This window comes from Nerophis ophidion, linkage group LG28 (genome assembly GCF_033978795.1).
Source record: "Nerophis ophidion isolate RoL-2023_Sa linkage group LG28, RoL_Noph_v1.0, whole genome shotgun sequence".
NCBI lineage: Eukaryota > Metazoa > Chordata > Actinopteri > Syngnathiformes > Syngnathidae > Nerophis > Nerophis ophidion.
Window position 1 is genome coordinate 31,736,583 of NC_084638.1, and position 22,292 is coordinate 31,758,874.

The 22,292-nt window shown below is 39.1% G+C and overlaps 1 protein-coding gene and 1 long non-coding RNA gene across 4 annotated transcripts in view; one reads left to right on the forward strand and one right to left on the reverse strand.

Moving 5' to 3' along the window:
• Positions 1-7,256, reverse strand: part of LOC133545213 (uncharacterized) — a 50,872-nt gene extending 43,616 nt beyond the window's left edge. Inside the window, exon 1 of the long non-coding RNA XR_009804757.1 lies at positions 7,146-7,256. This is a non-coding gene — a long non-coding RNA (uncharacterized LOC133545213). The remainder of the gene's footprint in view (positions 1-7,145) is intronic.
• Positions 7,257-11,972: 4,716 nt separating this feature from the next.
• The window catches only part of slc25a1a (solute carrier family 25 member 1a), a 32,665-nt gene continuing 22,345 nt past the window's right edge, over positions 11,973-22,292 (forward strand). For all 3 annotated transcript variants that reach the window (XR_009804889.1, XM_061891400.1, XM_061891399.1), the window contains exons 1-3: positions 11,973-12,183; positions 12,345-12,452; positions 18,341-18,440. Coding sequence is in view for 2 of the 3 variants with exons in the window: in XM_061891400.1 (XP_061747384.1) it covers positions 12,033-12,183; positions 12,345-12,452; positions 18,341-18,440 (359 nt within the window). In the remaining variant the exon portion in view is untranslated. The remainder of the gene's footprint in view (positions 12,184-12,344; positions 12,453-18,340; positions 18,441-22,292) is intronic.

The window sequence follows — 22,292 nt, forward strand, 5'->3', positions numbered from 1 at the left end:
AATGTAAAAAAATGAAACTCCACCAGGTCGTCATGCCTTATTTTTATGCACTAACAAAGTGCACAAGTTATGTGTGAATACATAAGTGTGTAAAATAAGTCCACTAACAAAGTGCACAAGTTATGTGTAAATACATAAGTGTAAAATAAGTCCACTAACAAAATGCACAAGTTATGTGTAAATACATAAGTGTGTAAAATAAGTCCACTAACAAAGTGCACAAGTTATGTGTAAATACATAAGTGTAAAATAAGTCCACTAACAAAGTGCACAAGTTATGTGTGAATACATAAGTGTGTAAAATAAGTCCACTAACAAAGTGCACAAGTTATGTGTAAATACATAAGTGTAAAATAAGTCCACTAACAAAGTGCACAAGTTATGTGTGAATACATAAGTGTGTAAAATAAGTCCACTAACAAAATGCACAAGTTATGTGTGAATACATAAGTGTGTAAAATAAGTCCACTAACAAAGTGCACAAGTTATGTGTAAATACATAAGTGTAAAATAAGTCCACTAACAAAATGCACAAGTTATGTGTAAATACATAAGTGTGTAAAATAAGTCCACTAACAAAGTGCACAAGTTATGTGTAAATACATAAGTGTAAAATAAGTCCACTAACAAAGTGCACAAGTTATGTGTAAATACATAAGTGTAAAATAAGTCCACTAACAAAGTGCACAAGTTATGTGTGAATACATAAGTGTGTAAAATAAGTCCACTAACAAAGTGCACAAGTTATGTGTAAATACATAAGTGTAAAATAAGTCCACTAACAAAGTGCACAAGTTATGTGTGAATACATAAGTGTGTAAAATAAGTCCACTAACAAAGTGCACAAGTTATGTGTGAATACATAAGTGTAAAATAAGTCCACTAACAAAGTGCACAAGTTATGTGTGAATGCATAAGTGTGTAAAATAAGTCCACTAACAAAGTGCACAAGTTATGTGTGAATACATAAGTGTGTAAAATAAGTCCACTAACAAAGTGCACAAGTTATGTGTGAATACATAAGTGTGTAAAATAAGTCCACTAACAAAGTGCACAAGTTATGTGTGAATACATAAGTGTGTAAAATAAGTCCACTAACAAAGTGCACAAGTTATGTGTGAATACATAAGTGTGTAAAATAAGTCCACTAACAAAGTGCACAAGTTATGTGTGAATACATAAGTGTGTAAAATAAGTCCACTAACAAAGTGCACAAGTTATGTGTGAATACATAAGTGTGTAAAATAAGTCCACTAACAAAGTGCACAAGTTATGTGTAAATACATAAGTGTAAAATAAGTCCACTAACAAAGTGCACAAGTTATGTGTGAATACATAAGTGTGTAAAATAAGTCCACTAACAAAGTGCACAAGTTATGTGTAAATACATAAGTGTAAAATAAGTCCACTAACAAAGTGCACAAGTTATGTGTGAATACATAAGTGTGTAAAATAAGTCCACTAACAAAGTGCACAAGTTATGTGTGAATACATAAGTGTAAAATAAGTCCACTAACAAAGTGCACAAGTTATGTGTGAATACATAAGTGTGTAAAATAAGTCCACTAACAAAGTGCACAAGTTATGTGTGAATACATAAGTGTGTAAAATAAGTCCACTAACAAAGTGCACAAGTTATGTGTGAATACATAAGTGTGTAAAATAAGTCCACTAACAAAGTGCACAAGTTATGTGTGAATACATAAGTGTGTAAAATAAGTCCACTAACAAAGTGCACAAGTTATGTGTGAATACATAAGTGTGTAAAATAAGTCCACTAACAAAGTGCACAAGTTATGTGTGAATACATAAGTGTGTAAAATAAGTCCACTAACAAAGTGCACAAGTTATGTGTGAATACATAAGTGTGTAAAATAAGTCCACTAACAAAGTGCACAAGTTATGTGTAAATACATAAGTGTAAAATAAGTCCACTAACAAAGTGCACAAGTTATGTGTGAATACATAAGTGTGTAAAATAAGTCCACTAACAAAGTGCACAAGTTATGTGTGAATACATAAGTGTGTAAAATAAGTCCACTTACAAAACGCACATGTTATGTGTAAATATATAAGTGTGTAAAATAAGTCCACAAGTTATGTGTAAATACATAAGTGTGTAAAATAAGTCCACTAACAAAGTGCACAAGTTATGTGTAAATACATAAGTGTAAAATAAGTCCACTAACAAAATGCACAAGTTATGTGTAAATACATAAGTGTAAAATAAGTCCACTTACAAAACGCACATGTTATGTGTAAATATATAAGTGTGTAAAATAAGTCCACAAGTTATGTGTAAATACATAAGTGTGTAAAATAAGTCCACTAACAAAGTGCACAAGTTATGTGTAAATACATAAGTGTAAAATAAGTCCACTAACAAAGTGCACAAGTTATGTGTGAATACATAAGTGTGTAAAATAAGTCCACTAACAAAGTGCACAAGTTGTGTGAATACATAAGTGTGTAAAATAAGTCCACTAACAAAGTGCACAAGTTATGTGTAAATACATAAGTGTAAAATAAGTCCACTAACAAAGTGCACAAGTTATGTGTGAATACATAAGTGTGTAAAATAAGTCCACTAACAAAGTGCACAAGTTATGTGTGAATACATAAGTGTGTAAAATAAGTCCACTTACAAAACGCACATGTTATGTGTAAATATATAGGTGTGTAAAATAAGTCCACAAGTTATGTGTAAATACATAAGTGTGTAAAATAAGTCCACTAACAAAGTGCACAAGTTATGTGTAAATACATAAGTGTAAAATAAGTCCACTAACAAAATGCACAAGTTATGTGTAAATACATAAGTGTGTAAAATAAGTCCACTTACAAAACGCACATGTTATGTGTAAATATATAAGTGTGTAAAATAAGTCCACAAGTTATGTGTGAATACATAAGTGTGTAAAATAAGTCCACTAACAAAGTGCACAAGTTATGTGTGAATACATAAGTGTGTAAAATAAGTCCACTAACAAAGTGCACAAGTTATGTGTAAATACATAAGTGTGTAAAATAAGTCCACTAACAAAGTGCACAAGTTATGTGTAAATACATAAGTGTAAAATAAGTCCACTAACAAAATGCACAAGTTATGTGTAAATACATAAGTGTGTAAAATAAGTCCACAAGTTATGTGTAAATACATAAGTGTGTAAAATAAGTCCACTAACAAAGTGCACAAGTTATGTGTAAATACATAAGTGTAAAATAAGTCCACTAACAAAATGCACAAGTTATGTGTAAATACATAAGTGTGTAAAATAAGTCCACTTACAAAACGCACATGTTATGTGTAAATATATAAGTGTGTAAAATAAGTCCACAAGTTATGTGTAAATACATAAGTGTGTAAAATAAGTCCACTAACAAAGTGCACAAGTTATGTGTGAATACATAAGTGTGTAAAATAAGTCCACTAACAAAGTGCACAAGTTATGTGTAAATACATAAGTGTGTAAAATAAGTCCACTAACAAAGTGCACAAGTTATGTGTAAATACATAAGTGTAAAATAAGTCCACTAACAAAATGCACAAGTTATGTGTAAATACATAAGTGTGTAAAATAAGTCCACTTACAAAACGCACATGTTATGTGTAAATATATAAGTGTGTAAAATAAGTCCACAAGTTATGTGTGAATACATAAGTGTGTAAAATAAGTCCACTAACAAAGTGCACAAGTTATGTGTGAATACATAAGTGTGTAAAATAAGTCCACTAACAAAGTGCACAAGTTATGTGTAAATACATAAGTGTAAAATAAGTCCACTAACAAAATGTAAATACATAAGTGTGTAATACATAAGTGTGTAAAATAAGTCCACTTACAAAACGCACATGTTATGTGTAAATATATAAGTGTGTAAAATAAGTCCACAAGTTATGTGTAAATACATAAGTGTGTAAAATAAGTCCACTAACAAAGTCCACAAGTTATGTGTAAATACATGTGTGTAAAATAAGTCCACTAACAAAGTGTCATATAGAAATGTATGTAGTGTTCATTGTGTGAGGCGATGCAAATTAAACAATAAAAAAAAAAAAAATAACGGTTTGAATTGGTCCAGGTTATCGGGGAATGTTATTACTGACTGACATGTGTCGCAGTGTGACGTAAAAAAAACCCTCGTCGCCATGGCAACGTCTCTGTTGCTTTCACTCATTTGCTGCTTTTCCACTAATGCAGGGGTAGGCAACCCAGAACGTTGAAAGAGCCATTTTGGACCCAAATAACGCTGTCAAGCGCCATTCATATAAAACTTACGGGCCGCACTAACATTAAACTTTCATATTAAAGGGGAACATTATCAGCAGACCTATGTAAGCGTCAATATATACCTTGATGTTGCAGAAAAAAGACCATATTTTTTCAACCGATTTCCGAACTCTAAATAGGGTGAATTTTGGCGAATTAAAACGCCTTTCTGTTAATGCCTCTGAGCGACGACGTCAGATCGGTAGTCAACGCCATTTTTCCCTACACATCAGACGCATCAAGTCAAATCAGCTCTGTTATTTTCCGTTTTTTCGACTGTTTTCCGATACCTTGGAGACATCATGCCTCGTCGGTGTGTTGTCGGAGGGTGTAACAACACGATCAGGGACGGATTCAAGTTAATTTACGTAGAATGTGCATCGATTAGCACGGCATGCTAACATGCTATTTAGGCTAGCTGTGTGTACATATTGCAGGATTATGCCTCATTTGTAGCTATATTTACATCCAGCCTTTCCCTCCACCCACATTTAATCCCAAACAAACACTTACCAATCGACAGATTTAAGTTGCTCCAGTGTCAAGAGATGCAAAAGTCCCCCATTTGGTTTTCACCGGCGATGCTACGACAGAGATGGCAAAAATGTGTGGATATCCTGCGACACTCAAAGCAGATGCATTTCCAACGATAAAGTCAGCGAAATCACAGAGGTGAGTGTTGTTGTTATTGACTTATGTGCTAATCAGACATATTTGGTCGCGGCATGACTGCCAGCTAATCGATGCTAACATGCTATTTAGGCTAGCTGTATGTACATTTGAAACTATATTTACATCCAGCGTTTCATTTCACCCACATTTAATGCCAAACAAACACTTACCAATCGACGGATTTAAGTTGATCCAGTGTCATTTCGAAAGTCCTGATTGGTTGGTCTGCACATTTTACCGGCGATGCTATTGCAAAGATGGCCGAATAGCGTCAATAGCTATTTGCTCAATAGCTTCAGTTTCTTCTTCAATTTCGTTTTCGTTATCTGCCTCCATACTCCAACCATCTGTTTCAATACATGCGTAATCTGTTGAATCGCTTAAACCGCTGAAATCCGAGTCTGAATCCAAGCTAATGTCGCTGTGCTAACCGTCATTGTTTGATTTGGAATCGCTATGTGACGTCACAGGGAAATGGACAGTGACTTAAGCAAATAGCGAAAATCAAGCACTTTAAAGCTTTTTTTAGGGATGTTCCGGGACGGGTAAAATTTTGAAAAAAATTTAGAAAAATAAAATAAACCACTGGGAACTGATTTTTATTGGTTTTAATCCTGAAATTGTGATAATGATCCCCTTTAAGGTGGGGGCCGTAAAATAACGGCCCGCGTGTCTGAGACCACTGGTGGTAAAGTACCCAAAGCACTGATATATCGTCCATGGGAACTACTTTTTCTTCCGCCGAGGTAATTAGGTGATTCGCAAGGGCATTCATTATGTCTTTTGTTTATTTAGTAACGACCAGACTAGGACTCTGAACACAGATGCAGGATTTCAGACAGTTGATTATATTAAAGGCCTACTGAAATGAGATTTTCTTATTTAAACGGGGATAGCAGGTCCATTCTATGTGTCATACTTGATCATTTCGCGATATTGCCATATTTTTGCTGAAAGGATTTAGTAGAGAACATCGACGATAAAGTTCGCAACTTTTGGTCGCTAATAAAAAAGCCTTGCCTGTACCGGAAATAGCAGACGATGTGCGCGTGATGTCACGGGTTGTAGGGCTCCTCACATTGTTTATAATCATAGCCACCGGCTACAAGAGGAATTCGGAACGAGAAAGCGACAATTTACCCGTTAATTTGAGCAAGGATGAAAGATTCGTGGATGAGGAAAGTTAGAGTGAAGCACTAAAAATGGAAAAAAAAAAGGGAAAAAAAAGGCGACAGCCCCAGTGGGAGCGATTCAGATGTTATTGGACACATGGTGTTTTAAAGAGATTATAAAGTCATACCTGAAAGTCGGAGGGCTGCGGTGAACGCCAGTGTCTCTGAGAGAAGCCAATATGGAGCTGTCACGCCAAATTTCTTCCCCCCTACAAAAACCTTCCCCCCGGAAGAAACTACTTGAAGGACCCCAATGAGGGTGGAAGGACCTTAAAGTAGCCCACACAGCTGCCTGTTTTAAAAGCAGTATAATTGGCTGATTGTCACAGGTGAAAAATAATGGTGAGGAAAAAATATTAGCATTCCAGCATGCTAACCTCTCACGCTATTTTTGAATCGCTAATTTTGCAGCTGTAACCCTCAACGGTCAGGAAAAAATATTAGCATTCCAGCATGCTAACCTTTCAAGCTATTTTTGCGTTGCTAATTTTGCAGCTGTAACCCTTAAGAGTCATATAACTTGGTATTGTCACGCCCTCATTGGGGTCCTTCAGGCATTGGAGGGGCTGTCACGCCAAATTTCTTCCGGGGGGAAGAAATTTGGCGTGACAGAGCCAAGATCACAGCTGCCTTTTTGACAGCTGCAGGAGGAGGTCGCAAAGTCCACTCAAGTCTCCGGTAAGAGCCGACTTAATATCATAATTGGTTGACATGTGGTAGAGAAACATGTTCGCTTGGCCGCTCTGTTCCATATTAAAGCTTCACAACAAACGAAGAAACACCGGCTGTGTTTCGGTTGCTAAAGGCAGCTGCAATCCACCGCTTTCTACCAACAGCATTCTTCTTTGACGTCTCCATTATTAATTGAACAAATTGCAAAAGATTCAACACAACAGATGTCCAAAATACTGTGTAAAATATCAACAACTCAAAACTCTCCAGCTATGGAAGAAATAGGGGCTAAGAACAAAAACTACTGAATACGAAAAAACGCGCTCTAACTGAGGCGATGCTAGGAAGCTAATCTTACCTGACATAAGTTCCGGTGGATCAAAAGGTGCACAAAACGTGGTTCTAGACAAGTCTGTGGCAAAGGTACGCACAAGACTGGCACAGGACAAGAGAAAGACAAGAGGGAGGGTGACACAGGTGGGCACAATCAGGCAATCAGGAAAGACGTCAGACCAGCGATACAGGAGGAAGGGCAAGTCATCTGAAACGAGAGGGAGAGTCGGGATTTCAAAATAAAACAGGAAATGACAAAACAACATGGAACCAGAGGAAACCCAGACAAGACTTCACCCAGGTGTGACATATTTAAGAAAATGAGTCACTCAGTATTATAAAACAGCAAAAATAAAATAAATAAAAACACATAGTTTATGTTGTAATGATTATAATGCAAAAAAATAGTGTATGGTAAGGTAGTGATGTGCGGATCGATGCCATGCGTGTTTTTATGCGCTGATATTGATACTTTACTAATACTTAGAGCAGGCTGGGACAATTATTTTGCCAAATTTAGAGGGAAAAAAATATGTCTGGGGCATACTTGCCAACCTTGAGACCTCCGATTTCGGGAGGTCGGGGTCGGGGGAGTGGTCGTGGGTGGGGTGGGGGACTTGGTTGGGGGCGGGGCGTGGTTAAGAGGGGAGGAGTATATTTACCGCTAGATTCATAGATTCACCAAGTCAAGTGGTTTCCCACACATTCATTTATTTGTGGCGGCCCGCCACCAAAGAATTACGGCCGCCACAAATACAAAAAATGTAAAATTAAAATTATTTTTTTTCCCACTTTTGACTCGCTCACCCGCTCATAAAAGCAATGGGACTCTGTCTGTGAATGGAGCTTGTAGTTACATGTTATATAAATATGTAAATATTATATAAACATGTATATAAATATGTACATAAAGTGTTGTAATTACATTCCAACTCCGCGTTCTTCTTGGTCATTGCCGCCGCCACTGCCCCCCCCCCCCCCCCCAAATAGATGCCACATGCCTGACCTGTGGGAAACACTGTATATGTATATATATATTTGTGTATATACATATATATATTTTTTTTCCTTTTACGTAAGTTTTTTTGTAGAGAATAAATGATGAAAAAAACACTTAATTGAACGGTTTAAAAGAGGAGAAAACACGAAAAAAAAAATGAAACATAGTTTATCTTCAATTTCGACTCTTTAAAATTCAAAATTCAGCCGAAAAAAAGAAGACAAAAACTAGCTAATTCGAATCTTTTTGCAAAAATTTAAAAAAGAATTTATGGAACATCATTAGTAATTTTTCATGCTTAAGATTAATTTGAGAATTTTGATGACATGTTTTAAATAGGTTAAAATCCAATCTGCACTTTGTTGGAATATATAACAAATTGGACCAAGCTATATTTCTAACAAAGACAAATCATTATTTCTTCTAGATTTTCCAGAACCAAAATGTTAAAATAAATTCAAAAGACATTGAAATAAGATTTAAATTTGATTGTACAGATTTTCTAGATTTGCCAGAATAATTGTTTTGAATTTTAAGCATAATAAGTTTGAAGAAATATTTCACAAATATTCTTCGTCGAAAAAACAAAAGCTAAAATGAATATTTAAATTAAAATGTATTTATTATTCTTTACAATAATAATAATAAAAAAAGAATACTTGAACATCGATTTAAAATTGTCAGGAAAGAAGGTAAAAAGGCATGTGTTTAAAAATCCTAAAATCATTTTTAAGGTTGTATTTTTTCTCTAATATTGTCTTTTTGAAAGTTATAAGAAGCAAAGTAAAAAAATAAATAAATGAATTTATTTAAACAAGTGAAGACCAAGTCTTTAAAATATTTTCTCGGATTTTAAAATTCTATTTGAGTTTTGTCTCTCTTAGAATGAAAAATGTCGAGCAAAGCGAGACCAGCTTGCCAGTAAATAAGAAAATAAAAAAAATAGAGGCAGATCACTGGTAAGTGCTGCTATTTGAGCTATTTTTAGAACAGGCCAGCGGGCTACTTATCTGGTCCTTACAGCTACCTGGTGGCCGCGGCCCACGCGTTGGTGACCCCTGGTGTAAAGTAACCAAAGCACTGATCCATTGTCCATGGGAACTACTTTTTCTTCCACTGAGGTAAGTAGGAGACGAGCAAGGGCAGTACAACTGTCATTTGTTTGTTTCAGGAAATGACTTGCAATTCAAATGAGCCACTCGGTATTATGAAACATCATTTTATTGCGGGTAGAGATGTTGATAAATGCTTTAAAATGTAACATTGGAAATTATCAGTATCGTTTTTTTTATTATCGGTATTGGTTTTTTTTGTTTCATTTTTTAATTAAATGATCATAAAAACCACAATATACACTTACAATTAGTGCACCAACCCAAAAAACCTCCCTCCCCATTCACACAAAAGGGTGGTTTCTTTCTGTTAATATTATTCTGGTTCCTACATTATATATCAATATATATATATATATATATCAATACAGTCTGCAAGGGATACAGTCCTAAAGCACACATGATTGTGCGTGCTGCTGGTCCACTAATAGTACTAACCTTTAACAGTTAATTGTACTCATTTTCATTCATTACTAGTTTCTATGTAACTGTTTTTATAGTTTTTGACTTTCTTTTTTATTCAAATTTTTTAATTTATTTATTTATCTTATTTTATTTTATTTTGGCATAATAATGTGTTAAATCCACGACTGTATGTATCGGTATCGGTTGATATCGGTATCGGTAATTAAGGGTTGGACAATATCCATATTTGCCAACCCTCCCAGATTTTCCAGGAGACTCCCGAAATTCAGCGCCTCTCCCGAAGATCTCCCGGAAAAAAATATTCTCCCGAAAATCTCCCTAAATTCAGGCGGAGCTGGAGGCCACGCCCCCTCCTGCTCCGAGTGGACCTGAGTGACGTGCCGACAGCCTGTTTTCACGTCCGCTTTCCCACAGTAAAGAACGAGCCTGCCCAATGACGTTATGACTGTAGAATGATCGAGGGCGAGTTCTTGGTTTCTTATGTGGGTTTATTGTTAGGCAGTTTCATTAACGTCCTCCCAGCCCGGTAATAACACACAACAACAGCAGCCACAGGGCTTCACGGTGGCAGAGGGGTTAGTGCGTCTGCCTCACAATACGAAGTTCCTGCAGTCCTGGGTTCAAATCCAGGCTCGGGATCTTTCTGTGTGGAGTTTGCATGTTCTCCCCGTGAATGCGTGGGTTCCCTCCGGGTACTCCGGCTTCCTCCCACTTCCAAAGACATGCACCTGGGGATAGGTTGATTGGCAACACTAAATTGGCCCTAGTGTGTGAATGTGAGTGTGAATGTTGTCTGTCTATCTGTGTTGGCCCTGCCATGAGGTGGCGACTTGTCCAGGGTGTACCCCGCCTTCTGCCCGATTGTAGCTGAGATATGCGCCAGCGCCCCCCGCGACCCCAAAAGGGAATAAGCGGTAGAAAATGGATGGAACAGCAGCCACATTTTCGTCTACCGTAAAGCAGTTTGTCTGCCGTAAGCTCCAATGTTGTGAACTTGTGACACTCTTAAACAGGACAATACTGACATCTACTGTACATAGAATAGAATACAATGTAGAATAGAATGTACTCTATTTAATTCAGCACCACAGTTTGCTCACAATAAACAATGATAATAATAAATAATATAATATATGAATAATATAAATATATTCTACATTTAAGTGCAGTCAAGGAACATATGCATCATACAGTATGATGGCTGTCGGTATGAAGGACCTCTTTTCTTCGTTCCGTGTTGCATTTAGGGAGTCTGAGCCTTCCACTGAACGTGCTCATTCTCTCCGCAAGGTCCGAGTGCAGTGGGTGGGAGGTGTTGTCCATAATGGCTTGGAGTGTTGGTAGACTTCTTCTCTGCCAGAGAGTCTAGCTGTGCATGCATATGGTTAGAAAAATGGTGACGGAGAATCGAACAAAGATGGACATTTCAACCCTTAACTCAACAATGAGTAGATGAGTGTTATGTGTGTGTGTATATGTGTAAATAAATGAACACTGAAATTCAAGTATTTCTTATATATATATATATATATATATATATATATATATATATATATATATATATATATATATATATATATATATATACAATACGAAGTTCCTGCAATCCTGGGTTCAAATCCAGGCTCGGGATCTTTCTGTGTGGAGTTTGCATGTTCTCCCCGTGAATGCGTGGGTTCCCTCCGGGTACTCCGGCTTCCTCCCACTTCCAAAGACATGCACCTGGGGATAGGTTGATTGGCAACACTAAATTGGCCCTAGTGTGTGAACGTGAGTGTGAATGTTGTCTGTCTATCTGTGTTGGCCCTGCGAGGAGGTGGCGACTTGTCCAGGGTGTACCCTGCCTTTCGCCCGATTGTAGCTGAGATAGGCGCCAGCGCCCCCCGCGACCCCGAAAAGGAATAAGCGGTAGAAAATGGATGGATGGATATATATATATATATATATAAACTATTTGACTCTTAACCACGCCCCCCACCCCACCTCCCGAAATCGGAGGTCTCAAGGTTGGCAAGTATGACAAGCTCAGAATATCGGATATCGGTAAAAAAGCCATTATCGGACATCCCTAATTGCAGGCTATTGAGTAATGCCATTTAATGTTTAATAATTAAAGATAGTTTAAACCAAATGCACATTATACCACATTTACTGTATATAAATGTCATATTGAATCAGCTTCCTCCTCATTGGTCAACAGCAGCATCGCCAGGTCACATGATCGAGCCAACCAATGAGGTGGGCTGATCATCCGACCCACTGCCTTGCATGTTATTGACCCCGCCCACCGAGGCTCGCTCCCGCGCTCCCTCCAGCCTGTGTTATTGTTGTCAGGGCGGAGAGACGCCGCTAATACTGTAGCCTCTTCTCCGAGATGTCCACGCCGCTCGACAAGCTCTCCCCCCACGGCGTGCGGGCATGTCCTCTGCCGGCCCCCAGGCAGTCGTACGCGGCGAGGAGGAGCCTGGCCGCGGCGGCGATCGGCGGCAGGAAGATGACACATCCCGGGAAGGCTATCCTAGCAGGTGCGGGTTTTTTTTAATTCAATTCTTTCTTTTTCTTTTTTTTTTTTTAACCCTCCTAATCTTTTGCTACGTTTGATTCTGATCCGATTGCATTTCCGGCTACAATCTGTTAAGGAGATGTGGAAAGCCACACATCACCATGTTTCCTCCTCATCACTTAGGTGGCATCGCGGGCGGGATCGAGATCTGCATCACCTTCCCCACGGAGTACGTGAAAACGCAGCTGCAATTGGACGAGCGAGCCAATCCTCCACGGTATCGAGGAATCGGTAGGTCACATATAACGCACAACAGACTTCCGGTCTGGTAATGCCGCACACGTTCTAACCCGCGACTCTTTAGCGCCGCCCTAGTGGCTCCCTGGAGCATTAACAAAAAAAAAAAAGATTGAAAATAGAGATGTCCGATAATGTAGCATCCCGGAGGAGTTAGTGCTGCAAGGGGTTCTGGGTATTTGTTCTGTTGTGTTTATGGTGTGTTACGGTGCGGATTTTCTCCCAAAATGTGTTTGTCATTCTTGTTTGGTGTGGGTTCACAGTGTTAAAGGCCTACTAAAAACCCACTACTACCGACCACGCAGTCTGATTTTCATATATCAATGATGAAATCTTAACATTGCAACACATGCCGATACAGCCGGTTTAGTTTACTAAATTGCAATTTTAAATTTCCCGCGAAGTTTCCTGTTGAAAACGTCGCGGTATGATGACGTCTCGGGTTGTAGCGGACATTATTTTCCAGCCAGATCCAAGCTATAAGTAGTTTGCTTTAATCGCATAATTACACAGTATTCTGGACATCTGTGTTGCTGAATCTTTTTCAATTTGTTCAATTAATAATGGAGACGTCAAAGAAGAATGCTGTCTGTTGGTGGATTGCAGCTGCCGTCAGCAAAACAAACACAGCCGGTGTTTCTTTGTTTGTTGTGAGGCTTTAACACAGAGCAATCAAGCAAACATGTTTCTTTACGTCAACCAGCACGTTTTTGGATGGGAAAATTGTGATATTAAGTCGGCTCTTACCGGAGACTTCAGTGGATTACGCGACCTCCTCCTGCAGCTCAAAAAGGCAGCTGTGATCTTGGCTCCTCGACTTCTCTCAAAGTCACTGGCGTTCACCGCAGCCATCCGACTTTTCAGGTATGACTTTACAATCTCACTAAAACATTATTAAAACAATAAGCAGATAAGGGGTCTTCCAGAATTATCCTAGTAAATGTGTCTAATTACATCTGAAACACTTCCACTGCCGCCGCCTTGAGCCGTCGCCTTTTCTTTTTTCTTTTTAGTGCTTCACTCTAACTTTCCTCATCCATGAATCTTTCATCCTCGCTCAAATTAATGGGGAAAATCGTCGATTTCTCGGTCCGAATAGCTCTTGACGTCAAAGAAGAAAGATGTAGGTGCCTTTAGCAACACAAACACAGCCGTTGTTTCCTTGTTTGCATTTCCGAAGGTGAAGCTTTACTATGGAACAGAGCGGTCAAGCGAACATGGATCCCGACCACATGTCAACCGGCAGGCTTCAGTGAGAAAATTGTGGTAATAAGTTGGCTCTTACCGTAGTTATGAGCGGAGCCAGCGTCCTCCTGCAGCTGCTGCGGCGACTATTACCTCCTCCCACGAAGACACTGGCGGTCACTACACCCGTGGCCACACCCCTCCGACTTTCAGGTACTATATGATCTCACTAAAACAATAGTAACACAATAGGCGGATAAGGGATTTTCCAGAATTATCCTAGTAAATGTGTCTAATAACATCTGAATCGCTCCAACTGCAATCGCCTTTTTTTTTTTTTGGGCAATATCGAGAAATGATCAAGTATGACATATAAAATGGACCTGCTATCCCCGTTTAAGACCTTCTGGAGGAAAAATTGAGCTGTTTGGTCACAATACCCAGGAATATGTTTGGAAGAGGCAGCACGGTGGAAGAGGGTTAGTGAGTCTGCCTCACAATACGAAGGTTCTGAGTAGTCCTGTGTTCAATCCCGGTCTCGGGAACTTTCTGTGTGGAGTTTGCATGTTCTCCCCTTGAATGCGTGGGTTCCCTCCGGGTACTCCGGCTTCCTCCCACTTCCAAAGACATGCACCTGGGGATAGGTTGATAGGCAACACTAAATTGGCCCTCGTGCGTGAATGTGAGTGTGAATGTTGTCTATCTGTGTAGGCCCTGCGATGAGGTGGCGACTTGTCCAGGATGTACCCCGCCTTCCATCTGAATGCAGCTGAGATAGGCACCAGCGCCCCCGTGACCAAAAAGGTATAAGCGGTAGAAAATGGATGGATGGATGTTTTGGAGGAGAAAAGGGGAAGCCTTTAATCCCAGAACACCATCCCTACAGTCAAGCATGGTGGTGGTGGTATTATGCTCTGGGCCTTTACAGGGAGCAAATGGGCCAATGAAAAAAGAAGGATCATCTCTAAATCATACTTGTCAACCCTCCCGATTTTCCCGGGAGACTCCCGAATTTCAGTGCCACTCCTGAAAATCTCCCGGGCCAACCATTCTACCGATTTCGACCCGGACAACAATTTTGGGGGCGTGCCTTAAAGGCACTGTCTTAAGCGTCCTCTACAATCTCTCATCACGTTCGCTTTTCCTCCATACTAACAGCGTGCAAAATTTATGCGGATTTTACACACAAGTGAATGCAAGGCATACTTGATCAACAGCCATACAGGTCACACTGAGGGTGGCCGTATAAACAACTTTAACTCTCTTGGTTGCTTTGTTGGGTCTCCTCCTGTCTCTGGCCATGCTCTTTCCACCCCAGCAGACGACGGCGTGGAACACCGCAGAAGCCACCAGAATGTTTTCTTTACTTTTTATTCATAGCTGTATGTAGAAGTGTCTGGTTGCATCAGCTCCCCCACTTTAATGTCTTTAATGTCCTTTTTGTTCTTTGACTTTTGATGTTTCGCTCTTACACACATGGAAGAGAGATGTGTACTATGGCTATGAGTTGTTGTGTTTCCCTTGGCCTCAGTCTGGACCCCCTCTCCAGGGGGCCAGGCTTAGAGCGATTCTTTTTATTTTATTATATTTTAATATTATTTTTTTTTCTCCCAATCCCCCCAAATGTTTACCTGTATCTCACCTTTTTTGTAAGGGGCGCCGGAAGTTGGCAGACCCGTCAGCGATCCTGTTCTGTCTCCCTGTAATGTTTGTCTGACCTTGAATGGGATTGTGCTGAAAATTTAAATTCCCCCTCGGGGATTAATAAAGTATGTCTGTCTGATCTGTTACAAATATGCGCCACACTGTGAACCCACACCAAACAAGAATGACAAACACATTTTAGGAGAACATCCGCACCGTAACCCCCCATCTCTCGAATTCGGAGGTCTCAAGGTTGGCAAGTATGCCTTAAATTTTTCAGAACAACCTAAAATCATCAGCCCAGAGGTTGGGTCTCGGGCGCAGGTGGGTGTTCCAACAGGATAACGACCCAAAACACACGTCAAGAGTGGTAAAGGAATGGCTAAATCAGGCAAGAATTATGGTTTTAGAATGGCTTTCCCAAAGTCCTGACTTAAATGTGTGGACAATGCTGAAGAAACAAGTCCATGTCAGAAAACCAACAAATTTAGCTGAACTGCACCAATTTTGTCAAGAGGAGTGGTCCAAAATTCAACCAGAAGCTTGTGCCGTATTGGAGTCAAACTTGCCAAGGGACATGTGACCAAATAACATTTTTGACCCAGCAGTTTTGGTCACATTTTCAGTAGACCCATAATAAATTAAAAAAAGAACCAAACTTTATGGAGGTTTTTTGTGACCAACACGCATGTGTAACAATCACTCTATCACAAAACAAATAAAAGTTGTAGAAATGGTTGGAAACTGAAGACGGCCATGACATTACTGTATGTTCGGCATAGCTCGGTTGGTAGAGTGGCCGTGCCAGCAACTTGAGGGTTACAGGTTCGATTCCCGCTTGTGCCATCCTAGTTACTGCCGTTGTGTCCTTGGGCAAGACACTTTACCCACCTGCTCCCAGTGCCACCCACACTGGTTTAAATGTAACTTAGATATTGGGTGTCACTATGTAAAGCGCTTTGAGTCACTTGAGAAAAGCGCTATATAAATATAATTCACTTCACACTTCACTTCTTTACAAGTGTATGTAAACTTTTGACCACGACTGTATGTTTGTGTGTATGCTTCACTGATGAGAGTATTTGGTGAACATCGTATTGTCCACAGTCCACCATGGACAGTTTAACATGTGAAATTGTCCACTCCTTTGTCTCATTTTGTCCACCAAATGTTTTATGCTGTGCGGGATGTTATTGACTTGTTGTAGTGCTAATCAGGCATATTTGGTTAGTCATAACCAGAGGTGGGTAGTAACGCGGTAAATTTACTACGTTACATCTCCTTGAGTAACTTTCTAAGAGTATTTTTAATGCAATATACTTTTACTTGAGTATATTTATAAAGAAGAAACGCTACTTTTACTCCGCTCCATTTATCTGCATTCAGCTCGCTACTCGCTACTGATTTTTATCGATCTGTTAATGCACGCTTTGTTTGTTTTGTTTTGTCAGACAGACCTTCAAAGTAGGATCCATCACATGCCTGCATTTCACCAATCAAATGCAGTCACCGGTGACGCTTGACTCAGTTTCACCAATCAAACAGAGCCAGGCGGTCACATGATTAACTGCACTTTTTTTTTTTTTTTTTAATAAACCTTTATTTAATACATTTCAACATTTACAAACAGTTGAAAATAATCAAAGTAAGTACAAAAACAGTATAAAAAAACGTACGAAACAGCGCCAGGGGGTTGTAAAGTCAAAGTAATTAAAATTGAATGCAAAAAAAATATATATGTAAAATAAACTAAGTGCAAAGGCTCACTCAATCTCAGTAAATAACTTAAATTTGGAACACAGCATCATCGTTTTCACAGCTTTTTGGTTGTTAGAGATACAGTGTTTCAATGTAGAGTTCTAAACCTTTTTTAAAGGCACAAAAAACAGGTCAGGTATTGAGAAACTTACATTTATGAATATAAAACTTAGCCAATAGTATATTGAGGTTGCAAATGTAAAATTAATTTTCAATTTTTTTTTCAATACAGTGTAAAACCAAATATATATTATTTAATGTATATTAGTTTTAGTTGCTTAAGAAATATTCCTGGCTCTGAATTTGTTCATTGTTATTTTTATGTTTTTGTGCATTACTTGTTGCTGTCATCAGTTACTCAGTACTTGAGTAGTTTTTTCACAACATACTTTTTTACTTTGACTCAAGTAAATATTTGGGTGACTACTTATTACGTTTACTTGAGTAAAGTAACGGTACTCTTACTTGAGTAAGATTTCTGGCTACTCCACCTACCTCTGGTCATGACTGCAAGCTAGTCAATGCTAACATGCTATTTAGGCTACCTGTATGTACATTTTGCATCATTATGCCTAATTTAAAAACAAATACCAATGATTGTCACACACACACACACTAGGTGTGGTGAAATTATTCTCTGCATTTGACCCATCACCCTTGATCACCCCATGGGAGGTGAGGGGAGCAGTGAGCAGCAGCGGCGGCCGTGCCCGGGGAATAATTTTTGGTGATTTAACCCCCAATTCCAACCCTTGATGCTGATTTGTAGGTATATTTGTGCTCATTTAATATCCTTTACTTTCACCCTCTTTGTATATAATTTCTCATGACACATGCATTTCAGATAGTTGTTTGTCATGTTGTTCCAGACCACAGCAAACCTTACCTAGCTTGCCAAAGATTGGAATAAATCTATTAACAAAGACAGTTTCCTTTAACTTGGACACACACATCTATATCTTTGCTCATTGAAAGTCAGTCATTTCCAGGAGTTATCGCACCTTCTGAGTAGCCTCTGATTTACTATTGGTTTCTAATGTTGTAAAAATGTGTATAATAAATATTGAATTTCAGCATTACTGTCAACGAAGATATGCTTCAGCCTGCGACACATTTATTTTTTTATAGTAGGCTATAATATAGGAACTTACATCATGTGTTGCCTTCATTATATGACTTATATACGGCTTTTAGATTTGTTTTTTGTATTTGTGGTCCAATACGGCTCTTTTAAAGTTTTGGGTTGCCGACCCCTGTTCTAACGTGTGTGTATGTGTGTGTGTGTGTGTTGGCAGGTGACTGCGTGAAGCTGACTGTGCAGGATCATGGTCTCAGAGGCTTGTATCGAGGGCTCAGTTCACTCCTTTACGGATCAATTCCCAAATCTGCAGTGAGGTGAACTAACGCAGCTTTTGGCACACATCCACCAATCCTATTTTGTTTTAAAACCAAGCAGCATTTTTATCTTAAAAGGGGAACTGCACTTTCTTTGGAATTGTGCCTATCACTCTCAATTCTTGGGTCCGACCAGAACACATTTTTCTTTTTGATGCATTCTAAATCATGAATAAACATTAGCAAAAGTCAGCAAACAATGGCAATGGCAGGCTGTGCGTTTCCAACCTAGGCCTTCAAGTCCTACTGAAACCCACTACTACCGACCACGAAAGTCTGATAGTTTATATATCAATGATGAAATATTAAAATCGCAACACATGCCAATACGGCCGGTTTAGTTTACTAAATTGCAATTTTAAATTTCCCGCGAGGTATCCTGTTGAAAACGTCGCGGAATGATGACGCGTGGGCTTGTGACGTTATTGGTTGGAGCGGACATTTCAGCCCAGCACCACACACGGCTAAAAGTCGACTCTTTTCATCGCATAAATACACAGTATTTTGGACATCTGTGTTGCTGAATCTTTTGCAATTTGTTCAATTAATAATGGAGACTATAAAGAAGAATCCTAATGGTGGAAAGCGGTGGGTTGCAGCTGCTGTTGTTTGTTGTGAAGCTTTAACACAGAGCGATCAAGCGAACATGTTTCTCTACGTCAACCAGCAAGTTTTTGGATGGGAAATTGTGATATTAAGTCGGCTCTTACCGGAGACTTGAGTGGATTACGCGACCTCTTCCTGAAGCTCAAAAAGGAAGCTGTGATCTTGGCTCCTCGGCTTCTCTCAGAGTCACTGGCGTTCACCGCAGCCTTCCGACTTTCAGGTATGACTTTACAATCTCACTAAAACACTATTAAAACAATAAGCAGATAAGGGATCTTCCAGAATTATCCAAGTAGTTTAGTTTATTAAGGATCTCCATTAGTCTACACCGCAGTGGAGACTATTCTTCCTGGGGTCCAGGCAAAAAACATCACTCAACCACAAAACAAAAGATTAAAATGCAGTACGTGATCCAATAATAAATTGTCATAATACAAAAAAAGCAACAACAAAGAACCAAAAAATACTAATAACTTTTGTTACATAATAATTTTCATACCAAAGATAAAAATAGCAATATAAAAATAGATACATTTTTGCAAAAATAAAACAAAGAACCAATGGCCTAAAATATACACATTAGTGTACCAAAGACAAACAATAAGTGACGAAAAATTATCATCCATCCATCTTCTGCTGCTTATCCCATAATCAATAAAATACTCAATAGTCAATAAAAACAGTCATGACATTAGGTACAATCTAGAATAATCTCTTTACACAATACTTCTCCTTTTAGTCTATTCTTAAAGCCCACTATGCTGGTGATTGATAGCAAATATTGTGGAAGTCTATTCCAGTAAGTTATTGCAGTCTTTTTCAAATAATCACTTTTGGTTTTAAATGTTCTCCCCGTGAATGCGTGGGTTCCCTCCGGGTACTCCGGCTTCCTCCCACCTCCAAAGACATGCACCTGGGGATAAGTTGATTGGCAACACTAAATGGGCCCTAGTGTGTGTATGTTGTCTATCTGTGTTGGCCCTGCGATGAGGTGGCGACTTGTCCAGGGTGTACCCCGCCTTCCGCCCGATTGTAGCTGAGATAGGCGCCAGCGCCCCCCGCGACCCCGAAAGGGAATAAGCGGTAGAAAATGGATGGATGGATGGGTTTTAAGACGGGTGAGAGCACCTCTTAGGGCTAGCCCGGTGCCGTAGTTGTGACTGTCACTGGCAAGCAACATCTGAGAATACAGATATGAAGGTTTATGGTATTTATAGAGTTTTTTTTTAAAATAAAATCAAACAAGTCTTTCACCAACTTTCATCCATGACAATTTATGATGCATGATCTCAATGCCAGTCCTAAATGTATCTAATTACATCTGAAACGCTCCCACTGCCGTCGCCTTTTTTTTTTTTTTTTTTAGTGCTTCACTCTTACTTTCCTCATCCTTTCATGCTCGCAATTAAGACACATCTTATGTGGCACTGTCAAAATTAAAATTGCAAAAAACATATTAAACATGAAAAAATAAAGAAATAAAATATCTGAACTCACATTTCCTCGCAGGGACAGCTGAGCGAGGTTCCGGTATTGGCCGACATCGTCTCACGAGATGTAGTTTCTCTTTAAATATTCTTCTTGGAAATGGCCTTGCAAATTATATGTGTTAGCTAGTCTAATCATAAAAGATGCAGACGAGGCGTGTTGGCTGATGTCACAAACATCCTGATGCCGGCATGTCTACATTCAACAACCTAAACAGGGCTACTGCGCATGCGTTTCACAACTGTGGCATGCTGGGTAATGGAGTTGTGTTACCTAGCTCATGACATCACAATACATATCTCAGCAAGAAGGCCTTACTGACCACAAAATGTGATCTGATTGGCTATTGCAGCTGCCTGTCAAATGTTTGTGTCCATTCACTGATGCGAGGTTCAAACACTGATGACATCTTTTAAACAAGACAAGAAGCAAATAATTAAAACAGAGACAGAACTACATTTGGCTCAATTTGAGGAGAAAAGTCCGGGCTGTACTCTTGCAGAGTCTCCAGCACGCTCTGGCGAAAGATTGTACGCCACCTCTTTTATTTGGACTTTCCCTGATTACATGGCAACAGCCGTTTCTAAGGGACATGGGTCGTAAACAGCCATCGCCTTTGGTTAAAGAACAGTTCAGAGAAAAGGTCGTAAAAGAGCTCACAGAGAAATGTACAACCCTTTTGCTTGGTAGGTTCAAAGACAGCTTTTGTCTTCTCGCCGGGAACTCATCGATACACAAATGTTTTGTGATAACTTAGATATAATTATTCTAAAAACGCACACACGCCCGCATTGTTGATTCTGAAGGCCCCTGGCAGATTTTGTGCAGCAGCATGGCAAAATAAGCTAGCTGAATTCTGATTTGGATAAAAACTCTATAATCTAAAAACTACAGCGCTGGAAGGAGCATAATATGACATGAAGATAATTAATTATTTTAGGGAGAGTAAATTCAAAATGTCTTATCTTTTATTATGATCATGATTTCTAGTTATGTTAGGCCAGCAGTTAAAGGCCTACTGAAATGAGATGTTCTTATTTAAACGGGGATAGCAGGTCCATTCTATGTGTCATACTTGATCATTTCGCGATATTGCCATATTTTTCCTGAAAGGATTTAGTAGAGAACATCGACAGCTTTGCCTGTACCGGAAGTAGCAGATGATATGCGAGTGGCGTCACGGGTTGTGGAGCGCCTCACATCTGAACATTGTTTACAATCATGGCCAACAGCAGCGAGAGCGATTCGGACTGAGAAAGAGACAATTTCCACATTAATTTGAGCGAGGATGAACGATTCGTAGATGAAGAAAGTGAGAGTGAAGGACTAAAAAAAAACGAAAGACTATACAGTTCGAGGGATTCAGATGTTATTAGACACATTTACTAGGATAATTCTGGAAAATCCCTTATCTGCTTATTGTGTTACTAGTTGTAGTGGCATAAAACACTGAAAGTGACTGTTCCTATAACCCCTTTGTTTCAAATGTTTGTTCCACTTGGGGCGCGGGCATCTTGTCTGACTCACACCTTTTACACAGCCTTCCTTGTCACGTATTCTTCCTTTTCCCGCTTTCCCTCCACTAATTCAAGCTGATCCAGCAGCGATATTGAAGATTGTTTTATTTACAATAATTAAGGAACAGAATACTCGGGAAACAAAATAAATGGTAGCTAATATGAAGCCGAGGTCTACAGACAGGTGAGGTCTACAGACAGGTGAGGTCTACAGACAGGTGAGGTCAAAGACGGTATGCTG